Source organism: Ixodes scapularis, unplaced genomic scaffold (assembly GCF_016920785.2).
Source record: "Ixodes scapularis isolate PalLabHiFi unplaced genomic scaffold, ASM1692078v2 PGA_scaffold1__304_contigs__length_218370807, whole genome shotgun sequence".
NCBI lineage: Eukaryota > Metazoa > Arthropoda > Arachnida > Ixodida > Ixodidae > Ixodes > Ixodes scapularis.
Window position 1 is genome coordinate 49734643 of NW_024609846.1, and position 16587 is coordinate 49751229.

General features: G+C 41.9%; 1 protein-coding gene across 1 annotated transcript in view; it reads right to left on the minus strand.

The window, feature by feature from the left end:
* Window positions 1–14158, minus strand: part of LOC121836065 (SEC14-like protein 2) — a 33776-nt gene extending 19618 nt beyond the window's left edge. The window contains exons 1-4 of the mRNA XM_042290724.1: window positions 13993–14158; window positions 5372–5441; window positions 5031–5074; window positions 1592–1654 (exon numbers count right to left, since the gene is read on the minus strand). Coding sequence (XP_042146658.1) covers window positions 1592–1654; window positions 5031–5074; window positions 5372–5441; window positions 13993–14046 — 231 coding nt within the window. The 5' untranslated portion in view covers window positions 14047–14158. The remainder of the gene's footprint in view (window positions 1–1591; window positions 1655–5030; window positions 5075–5371; window positions 5442–13992) is intronic.
* Window positions 14159–16587: the final 2429 nt, after the last annotated feature.

A 16587-nucleotide genomic window follows, 5' to 3' on the forward strand; every position in this document is an offset into this window, starting at 1 on the left:
ATGGTTTTGTTTTAAATTACTAAATTTGTTGTTTTACTGGGTGCGGGAGAATACCAAAGTACACGGTAGGGACTAGAGTCGCGATTATCTTAGATATATTACGCGCTGCAACCCCCCCCCCCCCCCCTTTTCCTCCCTTTTCCCTGACAAGAGAAGAAAAAATTATGAACAAGATTAGGACAAAAAAGGAGTGCCGATCTAGGCCTGAAGTTTGTTGGGAGAATTATAATGAGCTCACATTATGCCAATCCATCACTGCTCTTCCATCTAGTTCAAACTAATGTTGCAGTTAAATATTTCACACCAATAACTTGCACTATAATGGAGTAGTTTCATATGAAAAAATTATCGAGATAAGCAAAGTTGATAAATTGTGGTCATCATAAACACATTGAAGCCTTCCCAGTAATGTTTATTACCGGGCCGCTCATATTCTTTATGTATATGATACTTGAACTTCACTCTATTGTATTTCTTAGCAGATCATAGATAGTATTGATAAAAATAATTAAGGTTCTGCGAAATCTTCAGCATGCGAAGGTATAGGTATCACTCGTTTCTGTGCTTTGATCGCTGCGAATACTGGCAACAATATAAAATGTTGGAAAAAAAATGTTTTTTTTTTGCTTTTTTTGTGTTCTTTCTTGTTAGATTATTTTCCCCCCTCAACTTTATGGACGCCGCCCACCCACAACCATTTTTGATTTAGCGGTTCTTTTTAGAAGTAAAAGCTTTAAGCGTAATAATTTTTTTTGTATTGTATTAAGCGTTAGCTGGGTGATGTTGCCATTCATCGCAATCCTCTCGTGTCGCACGCACACGCGAGGAAAAACGTGCTGCCAGGATCTTACACCAGGCAATGTTTGGCTCTATGGCGGGAATTTGCGAAGCACTCCGCGTCTCTCGATTGTTCTGATTAATCACAGAAATTACCACGCGAACATACATTTTATTATTTGTTGTGACTTTTTTTTGTAGGGGTTTTTTCGAATATAAACAGAGGAGCATGTTAGAAACTTTTAGGAGTTTTTTGTATGCCCTATTCTAGGTATTAATCTGCAGAATATGAGACGCGTATTTTATAGCACTGTTTCTACTTTGAACTTAAATTTGTGGTCTGGGACAAAATAAAAGTAACTTAAATTTGCATTTAAAACTCAGAAGTAACAGAGCATAAAACCGGGAAAGAGAGATTAATAAATATTGAATACCAAGAACCAGTTGTTTTTCGTTTAAATGTGCTGAGCGCACACAGTCTTGTTTTTATTTCTGTTCGCCTCAAAGTAATGCAGTTTTTCTTGGGTGAATTATTTTCTGTAATTTTATTTGTACTACTGGGGGATCTGTTTCCATGCGCTATATTAAACACGCTCCAGCATACAACACATTATTCATTAGTGTGCTGCATGCTCGAGTGATTTTTATGTATGCAATAATAAGCATTAATTATTAATGCGAAGTTCTGAGGGAGGCACCTCAAAATGCAGCACATTAGAGCGAAGTTTCGGACAAAATTACACGTTTTAACTAAAGACCGAGTCGATACATACCGCCAATTATTAAAAGAAATTCGAAAAGTAAACACGCTCACCTCTGGAATTTCGTGAGTCTCGATAATTGAGTCGATATTCTCCCGTTGCCGCCAAATAATATTCTAGAATAAAACCACAATAATAGCTCAGTGTAGATATATGCATCAACGAAAACACAAGAAACAGATTTAACTAATTAATCTGAAGTTTTCCCCTCGGCCTTCGCGGGTACTGGTGCAACTTCATTGGCACGTTTGTATACACCAATCTTCGTCGCTGCTCTCGAGCCCTCGTTAATTTCTTGAAAGCCACGTGCATCCCGTATTTTCTTTTTGGTTCTTAGAACAAAAGTCCTCATCACTTATGTTTCGAATTAGAACTTTATATAAAGGTAATTTTGCGACCGACAGTGCGGGCGTTCGATGACGAACTCTCACACAAGACTTTAAGCAACGATCACGGCAACCCCACTTTGATAGCCGTAGAGTAGTAGTTAACCTGACTAGCTACGGGAGATACATTACGAAATAAAAATGACTTCAACAGAGGGAAATTTTTGGTCCTTTTTCCTGTATTCTGGCGCTAGCTTCGTTGCACACATTCAATCGTTACGTTTACAAGCTAAGCTGTCAAAATCATGCCTATCCAATTTAAGGTTATTTATCTTGCAAAAAAATAGGAAACGTGACTGCTAAAAAAATAACCGTTCAGTGTCCAGTCCTTCTTGAAGTTTTACACTAAACTTTGTTTTCGAAGTTGATGTGATGGCTAAAAATCACCATATTGATTCGGACGCTACAAAAAGCACTGGGTCACAGGTCTGAAAGAGCCGTTAGCAGCGTATGGATTTATCACGTGATGTCCCAATGCCATCTCTTAGGGAAACTTACAATTTACATAAAAAAATAAGAGTATACATTTTAACATGAAATTTCTTTTATTAGCCGAAGTTTATGCTAAAATGGTCAAAACAATTTCTCACGAAGAATCGCCATGAAGTAGTGTCATGTAGGACAGTCCCTTCAAATTCATTGCTAAATATATCGGGAAAATATTGTCACGTGGTGTCCGCTTCCCGTCAAAATTTAGAGAAAAAACAAAAGATACGTGAACAACACGTAACCTCAAATCCCCTGTGGATTTTTTCCCCACTAAATCAAGCGGGGAAAAACAGGTCACGCTTCAACGTCATGTGTCCTCAAGTCACGTGACGCTACTTTCTGCGAGGGGGTTCTGCGAGGTGTTTGTTTGCGGTCAACAGATTCTGCTTCTCGGCCTTTGTCGACGTGATCGAGCTTGTGTATATTTGTATTGTCTACATTATTTTTCCAGGTTGAATGCTTGCTTTGGTTTCTGCGGCGCAGAAGATATCGTTTACATAGTAGGTTGGCGTTTCTTTCATGGTGATAAAGGATACCAACACTCCTTTGTTTCTAGGGGCACCTAGACTAAGCAATAACTCAACCAGGCGAGATAGTAACAAAGTACTCGTTGCTTAAATAGAGAGGTCACAGAAATAGCACATAATCTATCTCTATTGTTTGATCTAAATGTCCACGTATCCGTCTTTGTTATGTGTAAGATTCAATCATGCTACGCGCCAAATATTTCTCGTTCGCAGGGCATCTTCTTCTAAATTCGTCCTTCTTACGTCTCATTTCTAGATTGCAGCTCTTAAGCACCCGTTTCCAGCTTGAAAGGTGTCGGCGTCGCTGTCCCCGTCACCGTCACCGTCGTTGTCGCCTTCGGCGTAACCGCGCGGTTCATTATGGGAAATGTCCCATAACGCACCGCGCGGGACCCTTGCGACGTCACTCGGGACGTCACGTTTGACGTCATGACGGTCCCGCGCGGTGCATTATGGGACATTTCCAATGATGCCAGGCGCGGGGAGGTAGGAGGAAGGGGACGAGACGAAGAAGAGGGAGAGGGGAGGAGGATGGGGACGAGGAGGACGAGGGGAGGAGGAGGACGAAAGGGAGGGGAGGGTGGGGAGGGGAGGAGGAGTAGCTAGGAGGATGAGGCGGTGAGGAGGAGGGGTATACCATCCTCTCAGTACCCTTCCCTCCTCCTCCTCAAGAGCTGCACTCTAATTCGGCATCACACGGTGTTGTAAATGTCTAATTTTTTCTTATTTTTTCTGGAAACCTAACTCTTCCTTTTTAATTGTGCCGAAATAAAGAATTGCAGTGTGGGATCATTGTCAAAAAAGCTACAGAAAGCAGTCCTTATATGATTCGAACGCGATTTCGTTTTTTTGGCGCTGCAGAACTCGCAGTTTGAAGAACCCGCCGGGGCCAATTTCCATGAGACATCAGACAATTCGATCCTCCGTATTTGCCCATTGGAGGTTTGTGTGATGCGTAGTAGATGTTTGAAGAGGAACTCGGTTAATAGTATGTTGTGAGATGAATTCATTCACTTTAAAATTTTTCCAATCGCATTTCTCCTGTTCTGTTCTATTTGAACTGAACGAAAAACAAAATATTTAAATATTCAATTCGTATCTTTCTGAAGATATTCTGTGTTAAATATCTCCCACAATAAAAAAATATAATATACGGGATTTTGTATATTTATACGCTATCCCGTTCCAATAAAGATCCGCATCAAAAAGGATTATGTCAGGTGTTTGAGAGCTGTGGGAGTGCAAACATATTCGTAGATAATATATTGGTCTCCTGAAGCCAAGATGCCCTTATATGTACGTTGCGGTTTTCATCATCTGTAGTACAACTTGAAAGGAGTCCGTACACACCAAAGTGAGTTTATTGAAACCACTCTATAAAACCAACTATTATTTTGGCAGTTAAATTGGCGCATTTCGAGCTTCGGTTTTAGCCACGCTGTGCAAAGCTATGTCCGGTGACTTAACTTCGCACAGCGTGTAGTGTAGGAAAACATAAACAAGGTTTGCACGTGACGTCAGTCTGCCCTTCTTTCTGGGGGCAAGAAGCGTCTCTCAAAAGAATCAGAAGCTGCCTTCTCACGTAGCTCTTTCCCTTATTATGTCTGACCAAGTGACGTGAATGCTAGGAATTGTGTGAGTCTATTTTTTATTCCTTGATTGTTTGGCTGGTCACCGTCGGTCAATTGAAAGGCTGCAGAGGTTTTGTAGAGTCAAACATTTTAACTTCGTGCACCCGGAGTTTACATAGTGTCGGAGTATGTCATCTGTATAAAATCATGATTGTTTGATTTATTGATTGGTTGGTTCATTGATTGATTGATTTCTTGACTTATTGATTGATAGGTTGATCTCTGGATTGTAGACAATATTCTAGAGGCACTTGGTTTTAGTACCTCGGATTAGTATTAGGAGTTGGTTACTGTCACAAAGTGTCATTCACTTATAAAAACGATAAATTTACCAGACTTGCAAGAGCCTGATGGAACACACCAACCGAACGCCCGCTGTTAATTTATTGATTAGAAGTCATCGGAATTTCGCAAATGATGTTCAAGGGTTTAACGTTGTGGAAAAGCCAAAATACTTACATCTCTCAGCAGTTTCTCCGACTTGTTTACGTCGAACTCTCGAGCTGCGTAACGAAAGCCATAATTCAGAGTAATTAAAATTAACCCCGATGCCTGAAGCCTTGCCGTACATTCATCACACTGTAAAGACAGTGAACCTGAACCGGAGCATTACCACGAGCAGTTTAATGCCCTTACTACATTTTTACATCGCAAAGTTATAGTTTGCATTTGAACACACTAATATCGTTTTATTTCTTAACATTGACTAGCCTTCGTTAGTTTATTTTCAAACTGCCATGGGTACCCACGTTCGGTATTTGATGATTTTTTTTTCTTCTTTTAATTACGTTGAAACTTACCCCTCAGCCAACGCAGCAGAAATGGATCCGTGAATTCTTCGTTCCAGATATCACGGAGACGAGACTTGAGCTGTTGAATCAACAAAATGAAACCATGGTTCAGTAAAAACTATATCTTAGAAAACACGCTCTCTGAATTTTAGGAACGGCACATGAATTTCAGCGCTGTGGTAGCTCAAACACCAAGTGCTGCTTCAACTATATTCCTTCCCTAGAACGGTCAAAGTAGGAAGTCATGTGTATTATCGGTGATTAGTCGAAATATATCCTTTGTGTGATTTGTCAGAACTCTTAGTTTTGCGATACCATTTTTTAAAAAAACACGTCTAGTCAGATAGGTGTAAACAACAAAAAAAGCCCATTTTCACACGTGATGTTTTGCATGCAAATTAATCGTTGCTCTTAAAGAACCTTGCGAATATGGAAGAAGCCATCAACACAAAGACATGTGATATTCAGCAAGCTCACTGACGATTAGGGATATATTCCTCATAAAAAAACCAAGGTTGGGCATCAAATATGCTCATTTCGCAATTTTTAAATTTTGCAATGCCTCCTGGCGTTATTCGTGCGAGCCCAACACCCAACTGGAACCGCAAATGTGTGGAGTGTTTTTTTTTTTTTTTTTGTAATTTCCAGCCTTCACATATGCAAGTACATTATCACGGAAGCCTTTGTTGGATGCATATCTGAGGTTTACACTTCAAATCAAATCAAAGATTGATTTCCCAGGAAAGCTAGAAACAGTTCCAGAAAAACAGCTGCTAGAAAGATCTTGCTGGGTATGGGGCCCCTGTTGCATTTGGGTGGCGGAGTGAAGCTCACCGGAGAAAAGATCACCGCAAAACTGTCAGATGAGGAGAAAAGCTCATCGGCTTTTAGACGATGCGGAGAAAAGCTCACCTACGAACCTAAGAGCCGAACATTCACTCAACTGAAGTATGCTGGAATGCCTAATGCGCATGCGGTCATTCTGTACTTCAGATGCAGAATTTATATATATATATATATATATATATATATATATATATATATAACGTCGGGCAACACGTCAGGCGTCGCCTGACAAAACTAGAATGAATATTTTCATTAGGCGCTAAAACAAAACAAACAAATAACGGAGAGAATGTAACTTGTGTAGAGGGCAGCAGCTTGAGTAATTTTGGAATATTTAGTTATCGAATTACCTTAGTATAGCGACACCGCAATGCCCAATGTTAATGAAGCAGGGGATTTAATTCGTACTTCATTCGAACAAAAAAATAAAAGAGGTCATATTTACTCTATCTTGACTACATCAGAAATAAATATGGTAACACTCACACAAAGGTGGCTGACATAAAAGCGGAACGAGGGCTACAGCCAGGGTGGAGAAAAAAAATCAAGATGACCCGAATCGTGATTTCATGAAGACCATCATTTGGTGGAAGGATTTCAATTAAACCTTTTCAGGAAATATAATCACAAAATATATTTCTTTATTAACCGTTTGTTTATCATTTGATGCTTTCAATGTGCGCATTAGAGTCACTGAATGTAGTGCTCATATGTTCTGTATTTAAATCAAAAGGTCATCACGCAAGAAAGATTGATATCGGATTGAAAACGAGCAAAAAAACAGTGGTCTTCGGAGAAAATCGATACGTTAAGCTTTATTTCTACCTCCGACTTCGTTTGTCAGTTTCGCCGCAGGCTTTTTTATTTTTTTCTATGTATAATCTTAGAACGCAAAATATATAAAGGAAAAATCCGGATGTTATGTATTGCAAGGAAATTCAATCGCGAAAAAAAAAATGCAGCCTTTTCGCTACCAAAACACTAAGCTGTTTCTCGTTTTGCATGGCTGGGCTTTCATGAAGAAAAAGGGGCTAAAATTGCAGTAATTCTTTTTTCCACATTATTTTCACATACCGGAAGAACTGAAAAAACTGCCTGCCCTATTTGAAACTGCATACAAGGATAAATAATTAATATTTTCTAGCTGCAGACAGATTAGTCTGATTTAAATCAAATAAATATTTATAATAATATTATTATTATTATTATTGTAAACTTTGCCCACAGCGTAGCGACCTAATGTAAAGTGCGTACACTCCGTTACGCTGTCAACATAAACGAATGTTGGCTTCTAAGGTGAAAGCCCTACTTGTCCCATTACGCCAAAAAGCGACGGCGTTGTCCCCGAAAGGTGGTCATAAAAATACGTCATCAAGCACGCGCTCCAGAAATAAAACACAAAGAAAAGCACAGCAACGCTGATGCTTCGTCACGGAAGCCGTCGTAAAGCCGGCGGGGATCGCGGCGCCTGCGCAGTGTGGGCCCGTGATATCACTGCCGGAGCGCCGTGTGAAAAAGGAAGGCGTGGCCCGCTGGTTGTAGGAATGCGCTGCCTGCACGAATGCTTTCGCATTTCTACAGGTAAACAGCCTTAAGTGTCTCTGCAGAACTTTTTTTTTTTTTTTAGAGTTTCACGGATACCTTTGAAGCAGCTAGTGCGGTGTAAATTGCTCATTCGGGGTACAAATTCCTGCCATAAACGTTTGACACTGATCAACCCTTTTTCTAAGTAAAATGCGAAAACTCGCTTCGTGCTAACTCTGCTTCGCAGTGTACCGCCTGCGTGAAATGAGATGTGCCTTAAACCTATAAACTTCCTGTAAATAATAAGGACGACTTTACATAATATTTTAATTCGAGGTGAGCTTTTCTCAGGGTCTGTTGAAAGACTGGTGAGCTTTCCTCCGGATACGCACAAAAGTGGGTGAGCTTTTCTTCGATAAGCTTGTCTCCGGTGAACTTTTCTCGGGCATTTGTTGCATTGGGAGCAGCTTTGGTACAGTACACTCTAGTATGAACATATAATGTGAGAAATGAATAGAAATGATGATAGGATGCACTGAGCTAGAAAGACACCAGGGTATAAGGGCGCAAGTCTTGTTTGCTGATCGTGTAAATGTTTATGTTGTTTGGGAGGCATTTATTTAGAACGAGTGGTACTTTGTAATGTAAAAATTGTAAATTGTAGTTTGTACGGGAAGGAGGAAGAACCCATGCCTCTCCGCGGTGTATGCTGACATCACTCCCATGCTTTGCAAGTTCAGAACAATTGCAAAACAAGTCTATGAAAGATGTAGATGACAAACGTAAAGAACAAGTTAAACGATACTCATACATGCGTTAAACATGAATTATTTTATATCTTGAAAATAAAGGTACTGCGTGGTCTAAATAAGAAACATTGGCAATGCTTCGTAATATTTTCTTTTGTAGTTAAAGTATGCTTTCAATATTTGTTTTTGTTGTAGTAGCCCATATAATAATAATAATTATTTTAGCGCAAATGGACAAATATGACAGTAATTTAATTGGTATTGAAATGATGCATACTCGATTTTAGGTGTAATGTTGAGGGGCCAAATATTGCGCCACCTACAGAGACAAAACCAATTAACCGAGAGAGTTTAGTTATCAAATAATTATCATTACAGTCCCAGATCAGTTACTCAGAAAAATTGTTCTCAACATTTTATGTTCTTGGACTAGTTTGAGGGTGTACCCAGTAAGGTGTTTGATTTATGGAAATTGGTTTATTGTTCAATTGAACACGATTGTTGTGGACTTAATTGTATTTATTTCAAGACGATTATTATCAGACCGCAATGCAAATTCTATTAGAGTAGAATATGCTCTCTTCGACAGTGTATCAGCATCGGCCAGAGAGAAAAACATACTCGTATCATCCGCTTTTGCAACGAACTGCACTCGGTTGATTGAAGAAAGAGTAAAAGGGTCTTAAGCAACTAAAAACATTATGCAAAAAAAGCGCTAAAGCTGACGATCGGAATTACGTCCGTAGGACACAAATCTGAGCGTCTCTTTTACTCAACCGTTGATAACACTACATAGAATAACCCCAAATACTTTTGCTCTTGTATTTTTTTTTATGTTGGTGGGCTGTTTGCCTTATTAGACGGCTCTCTGGGGCCTATGAACATATGCAAGACAGTGCGCCTGGTTAGGTCTTTGGGAGGATGCTTTGTTTCGAATTGCTGCCTCTACCATTGTTGTCTACGAGGTGAGGTCTGTACCGTGGTCGAAGGTCACAAAGATGTGTGCAAATTTTGAGACGTGTGTGTCGTATTGTGTGCGAGATGAGGTCGTTGCTTTAAATTGAGGTCATTACAAATTGTGCTAAGGTGGAACGCCACAAAGACGTGTGCAATTAGAGGGTGACGTGTGTGTGAGAGATGATATATAAAGGGTTGTGTCAATAAAATTTGGGAGCTGCGTGTGAGACGTTCTGTGTTTGTCCCCTTCTTCGTCCGCCGTCTCACGTTTTTTTTTTTTTTTTCAAAAAATGTTGGCACTTGGTTGTTGATACTAACTAGATAATTGATTAGACATTAAATAAAAAGGGACCAAGTATACACCAGAAAGTGAGTTGAAACGTATTTATTTAACGACCAAAGAAGTGGGCACCACATGCGCCCTGCTGTTTGGTCAAGACAATTTTTTTTAGGTGTTTTGGGTGCTTTTAGGAAGAACGAGACGACGAGTGGCAGCGATCAGGGACTCATGGGGCATCAGTAGTTTGGAGCCAAGTGGAGGTGCCTCGGGGTCTTCCAGATACCTAAGGAGCGCCTGTGATGCTGCGAGGACCCGGCCAGTGTCGGGAGGGGATGGCTGGATGAGTCACTCAGTGAGAGTCGAGGAGGGGAGGAGAGAGGGTTAAGAGAGCCCGAGCGGGCTGTGGAGTGAAGGGGGCAGTCCCACAAAAGATGCGAGAGCGTAGCGAGTGTGTGGCAGAGGGTGCACTCTGGGTCCACAGGAATTTGTGGGTAAATCTTCTTGAGAGGGGTGGGAGCGGAGTGCTCCTGATCTGGCTTGGTGTAGGAGAGAGGTCTGGTGACGAGTCAGGGGAAGGCGAGAGAGGCAGGGGAAGTCGAAGGGATTGGCCTGACTGTATAAGTATGAACCTTTTGGAAAGAGGAGAAATAACTGTTTATAACTACACACGGTTTCCTATTTGTTAGACATGACTGAAATAAACCGGCTGGTAGGCCGCGGATACCATATCGACTGAGTTTTAGATGCGGAGCATCTCTTGCTCGGATCTATGTCCCGCGGCGTCGTAGTCCGCACTCATACTACGCATGCGCAACTCTCCTCCTTCCCTCTCTCCAACAGCTGCGCATTACTCTCTCCGCTCTCTCTCTCTACCAGCTGCGTGCACTTCGCGTGCGTTCGCTTCTACTCACACCGCGCGCGCATGCGCAACTCTCCTCTTCTAGTCTTCTCTCCTTCAAGTGTGAATATAAGCAGCGGTAGCGCGCTGCGCGCGTTCACCAATTCTAATTCTGCGCGCGTTCAGTTCACCGCTGTTGACTCCACTCCGCTCTTCCGATGAAGTGTGATGGAAGCAACAGTCCCGCCAGTTAGTGGGTTGGCGCAAGCAAGCGTCAGCACCACCCCACAAACTAACAGCAACGCTACGTCCACTGAAGACAAAGCTGCGCAGCGAAGGGCACGCGACGCTGAGCGCAAACGCTTGAAGCGAGCGGCAGACCCTGAGCTACGGCACCGAGAAGCGGCGTCCATTCGTCAACGTCGAGCGGCGGATGCTGAACTACGACAACGTGAAGCAGCGGCGGTTCGAGAACGTCGAGCAGCAGAACCTGAGGTTCGGGACCGTGAAGTTCAACGTAAGCGTACGAAGCGAGCGGTGAAACCCGACCTTCGAGAACGGGAAGCCGCGTTGGTTCGTGAACGTCGAGCAGCAGAACCTGCGGTTCGGGACCGTGAAGTTCAACAACGTTGCTAACACCGTTAATAACGATCCGCGATGCTCCGCATCACCCCATGGTTCCCCTCGGGAAGATGGTGTAATTTTTGTTATAATTAGTATTGTGTGATTTAGAACACAGATAATTTTTATATTTTCAATTTTTTTTTAAGTAAGAAGGTGGCTTCTGTAGATTTAATTTACCTTTGCGACAGCCGAATCGCGAGTCTGTTAGTATATAATGTTTACGGAAAAAGTGGTCGAGGCGTGTACGAATGATTTTTTTAAGTGCGTTTGGAAAGACTGGTTACACTGATATTGGTCAATAATTATTTTTAACGTGCTTATCGCCTCCTTTATGCATAACCGTCACGTCAGCCAAGTTCATGCTGTGGAAAACCCACGAGATGATAACATTAGGTTATCTATATGCGCTAGATGTGAGGCCATTATATCCATTACAAATTTAATTGGTTTTAATTATAGCTTATTAGAGTCAATCCTCTTCCTGATTTTCAGCCTTAAGAATTTTAAACACCCTATCTCTTCGGTTGGATTAAGAAATAAAGTGGCATCAATCTGTCTAACAAGGAAGACGACAAACAGTTTAACGTAACATAAATAGGCTTAGGACTTCGTAATTGCTAGAGTCACTCGAGACCCTTCACCATTTTCCGACGGAAAGCGAACTCGCACGACGAGTTAGCCGGGTGTAAGCTAGATAGCTTCATGTGATAACGCATATCGGATGGAATAATAGAGCTCTATCGATATTTGGTCTCGCTCACAAAGCTATCATTTGTTATCCGCGAAACTTTCAAGTGGGCTTGAAGGGGCACTGACACGTAAAAATCATTTTTTTTATCCGAAACGATTGAAAGCGATTCCTGAACATTTCCCACAAAATTTGAAACTTGGGAATTCATTATTTTTGAAGTAGAAAAAGAATTTCTAAATCCCGAATTTGAAGTTCCCGCGTGATCTGCGCCAGTGCAGTGGCGTCAAATATAGAAGAGCCCTGGGAGTCGACTTTCTTTCACTCTTCCGCTCCAAACCGCGATTGCAAGCGCGACCCGAAACGGGGAGGTGAGGAGCGGGAAAAAAGGGCGCCGGCTTACCGGAAAACACCGGTTTGGTTTCCTCCGTGCGTGCAGTGCCGCCTGCCTATCGCTGCGAGCAGACCACGCTCGATGTCTGAAAGGCTGCCCCGGTGGAGTCACAACCGAAACTACGATACACATACACCAAACCCAGTTGTTTTGACCGTTTGACGATTTCCTTTTCGAAGTCTGAGAGGTCGTCGGGCACCTAAAAAGGATCACTTCGTCCGATTCCCCGACTCACCGATCATCCTCTGCTATATGCGTCGAGCGCCGCCATTTTTTCCGAGTGAGGATACAAATCCAGGAGGCGACATCACACAGCATCACACCGGACCCCGATTTTCGGCATTTCAGAAAGGAGGTCCGTGGTGCGTTCGCAAATGCGTTACAAAACATTTTTGCGATTGCCGTCTTTAAATGTTACAAAAATGTCACCTACAAAGCTTCTAAATTTCATAATATTTGACGTCACAAATCGAAAGGAGCGAGTAGGTAAGGAGCGGTAGAGAAAAACACCAAAAATAAAAAGGCGCGCGCGCGTGGGAACATTTTTTTTTTTCGCGATGTGGTATTTTTTTGCGTGTCTATGACTACCATTTGCATCGTTTTAGAAAATACAAAAAAAAAAAACGAGCCTTGGGGTGTCAGTGCCCCTATCTATGGGTTAAACTCGTTCCAGTTTGTCAGCGAAGTATGGCCTGCCGAAGACATTGGACCTTCATACAGGGTTTGGCTGTTTCCAATATAGGTTTACAGAGACAGGAGTGAGCAAACGCGGTTTTGAGGATAAAAATATCTTGACACTTCACTAACTGGAAGTTGTTTTTAATACCTATGTCGAGTGTTCCGTCGTTTGGAAGGTGGTAATGTGTAGACTTAAATGAGTATAGGACTTAATTAAACATAAGGAAGATACATAGAAAGGGGGACGAACTTCATAGGTATCTTCCTCATGTTTAATTACTGTTACCAACACGCTCGTTTTGTGCTTAAGCATGGGACTGCTGTTCTAGATTTTGAATTTTACTTCTTAAGTTTTAAACGCATCCCCAAGCGATCGAATTAAGATACGTCTGTGCAGTGCTTTGAGCGCCCAAATATTGCAAGCGTTTGCTGCACAATTATATGTCATTTTGGCAGACTAACATTACATAAAATTAACAAATTTTCAATCATGTCCTCCTAATATAGACATCAGACATTGGCTGTGTCATTTATTCATTTGACTGACTTACTCTTTGTGAAGTAACATGCATTTCCCAGATAAGTTACCTGAATGTACGTTCAATTGAAGATGAAAGTGAATAAAGTCTATTAAAACTAAATTGACGCGTTCCAAATCTAATTTAATGAAGTAACACACTATAAAGTTCTCCCTCATTCAATCAGTTACTCATCCACATAATGGCATCTTATCCATCTATAAAATCAGTGTAGTAATGATACGAATTGATATTTTCGTTTAACTAGACAGCAAACCCAAGGCTCGTTTCTTATTGAGGAAACCACGGAGTTGCAATGTATTTTTTCCGAGTTGATGTGAATAATAAACACTTCACAATTTATGTTAACATTAGTGTCTGACAGCGCTATATCACAGACTTCTCTTGTGCCGACACGCGAAGCATGTAAAATATTTGGGCTCGAAAAGCCATAATTTCAGTCCCACAAGCCGTTTCCCAATCTCTTCTTTCTAAAAAAAAAAAAAAAGAAAACACGAAAACACAACTACTTGCTTCGTCGAGAGAATGCTGCTGCTTGTCGCTCAGGTCTCCGGCGTATCCACTCATGGCAACGCTTGTCGTAAATCAGCGCGCGGCGCACTCGGATCCCCAGCCCTTGGAACAATATTCCAATAATCAATGCGATATGACGAACCTGTTTCAACGCATCACGTGTGACGAACAGCCGCTAGCGGACGAAGTGCACGGGCGCGCCGTCAACGCCGAGCGTCGTGTAGCAAATCTGCCGTCGTCTATGCGCCTACTATCGGCTATCGGCCGCATTGTCTGCTACGAGGAAACCGTTGGCAACTGAGCGCTCTTTCGATTCGAGAGCTTTGACTTCAGGAGGTACTGAAGTGTAAGTATCATTAATTAATTATTTTCTACTCATGCAAATGTAAGCGTATTGAGAGATATGTGTAAATAAAGAAAAGCAAAACTGGTTGTCCATCCTTTTATTGTGATTACAATCTTAATAAACACAACCCTCAATTTAGTCAACCATGTTGTTTTCTTAACTCCGGTCGATGATGTCATTCCTAAAAAGATAGGTTTCTCTCCTCGCTCATAAAGTGCTAGAAATAGTAACGACAGTTTCACGGTTAGAGTAGTAGAATCACTCAAAAACCTTTCATTTGTTGACCTTTCAGAAAGCAGCTTGAGGGTGCTTCGTCTCTGTCACAAATCTGAGTTGAGATGAAATTGTGTTATGTTTGTTGCGCTTTTATTTTTGCAGTTCTAAGGCCAGCGACTTTCAGAACAAGCGCGCATCTTACTAATCAGACGCGTGCCGCGTTACGGCGGCATCCTTGGCAACGTGGAGGCCGACAACGCAGTAAGAACGGTGCTGGAAGCATAGCTCGCGTATCCAGTTCAACAGCACCAAAAACAAGTCGAGAAAGCGGAAATAATGTCCTCCCTTTTGAACCTGAGGAATTTCTACCGGAAAAGACAAGGTGGCAGAAAGTCCTCACACACCAAATCAGGCAAGACCCGTATGAAAGCCTACTTGCCTAATAAAACAAGAGTGACCGCATCATCCTGCGCCGCATCCGCACAAACACGAAACTTACGGCGACCAGCCCTCCATGTTAAGCTGGACAATACCAGGTGCGTGATATATCGCTATGACACACATTCACTTGTAATGTTCGACAGTACTCGGTGCGGGACCAGGGATCCAACCAACAGAACATCTCATCTGGGAATGCAGAGCTACAGCGTGAATCCGACGGGCCGTAATATGTACCCTTTCCGCTTGGCCTCTGTTCAGTGTTTATCCAGAACGCTTAAGGTCAGCGCGCAAGACCCAACCCAACTCTTTCCTGAAATTTATATTACAGGCTGGAAGCTAACACCCTTTCTAACATTTTTCCTCCCCCTCCCGTGGATGACCCAGGGTCAATGTGGTGAAAGTATTTATTAAAATACGCTTCAAGGAAAAGAACAACAAAAACACAGATTTATTATTTTTGATTTGCCAGGACGGTAAAACGAAAAAGAAATCATCCTCTTTGTAGCGTTTCCCCGGCAAATGCAGCGAAGAAATCCAATTCGTTTATTATTCGACACGGACACAGGTCTTCCCGCCATGTGTAGGGAATAAATTGCGCGCTTCATATTCTAAGGTTAAGATCAATCAAACACACAGACACACAAAGGCACGAACAAAACGCGTGTGTTTGTACTTCTGTGTGTCGGTGTGTGTGATTGATCTTGAGCTGTTAATCTTAGAGTATGAGTGACCAACTCGCCAAAGTTTACATTTTATTATGCATGTTTCACTTTCTTGTTGCACTTTTTGGGGATCTTTTCTATGAACCCTTAGCCCTGGACACATTTGGAGTAAAAAACCACCGCAGCGATTTATGCTTAAAAGGGCACCGATATGTTGCACTTAATATAATCGTTCGCTGCTATACAAAGTCGAACCAATCTCAATTTCTTGGTGTGCACTATGAGCAGTTGTTCCGGACCTTCCGTTAAAACAACTGTTGTGTAAATAGCAAAAAACGTATTTATCCTTATATTTACTTTTATTTGATTAATGTAATTTTCATTTAAAGCAAAAGTTACTTCGCTAACCCACTAATCTTTTATTCAACCATCTCGTTTCAATTTTGCCTCGGCGTTTTTTTTTGTTTTTTTTTTAGCTCAGTAGCCGAGAATGAAAACGAATTATGCATTCTTTTGTCCATTCACACGCAGAGCTCGACTAGACTTTTCTGGCTCCCCCACATGGCGGACATTTTTACGTCTGCGCTGCAATGTCGGATAGCTGATTGAGCTTAAGAAAGGATGTAACCGCAGATTTTCGCTCACGAATTACGATGTTTATAAATCTAGGTGGCGCCACGGCTCGGGCATGTGAAAAGGCGCTTCGCTGTAGGTCAAATCAGCCCATGATGGCCGTTCCCTTTGTTGAGAAGCGTCTTTATTAAAGGCGCGCGTGTCTGTTCTTGTCCTAGAGAATCAACAGAGACTGGGGGAGGGCAGCTTGAGGACGCCGGTGACCAACGGGACAGGAGCTCTGCCGTCCGCATATGTGTATGAAACACGTTAGAGGTTACAATAAAAATAAAACAGCGAAAAAAGAAAGAGGACGAA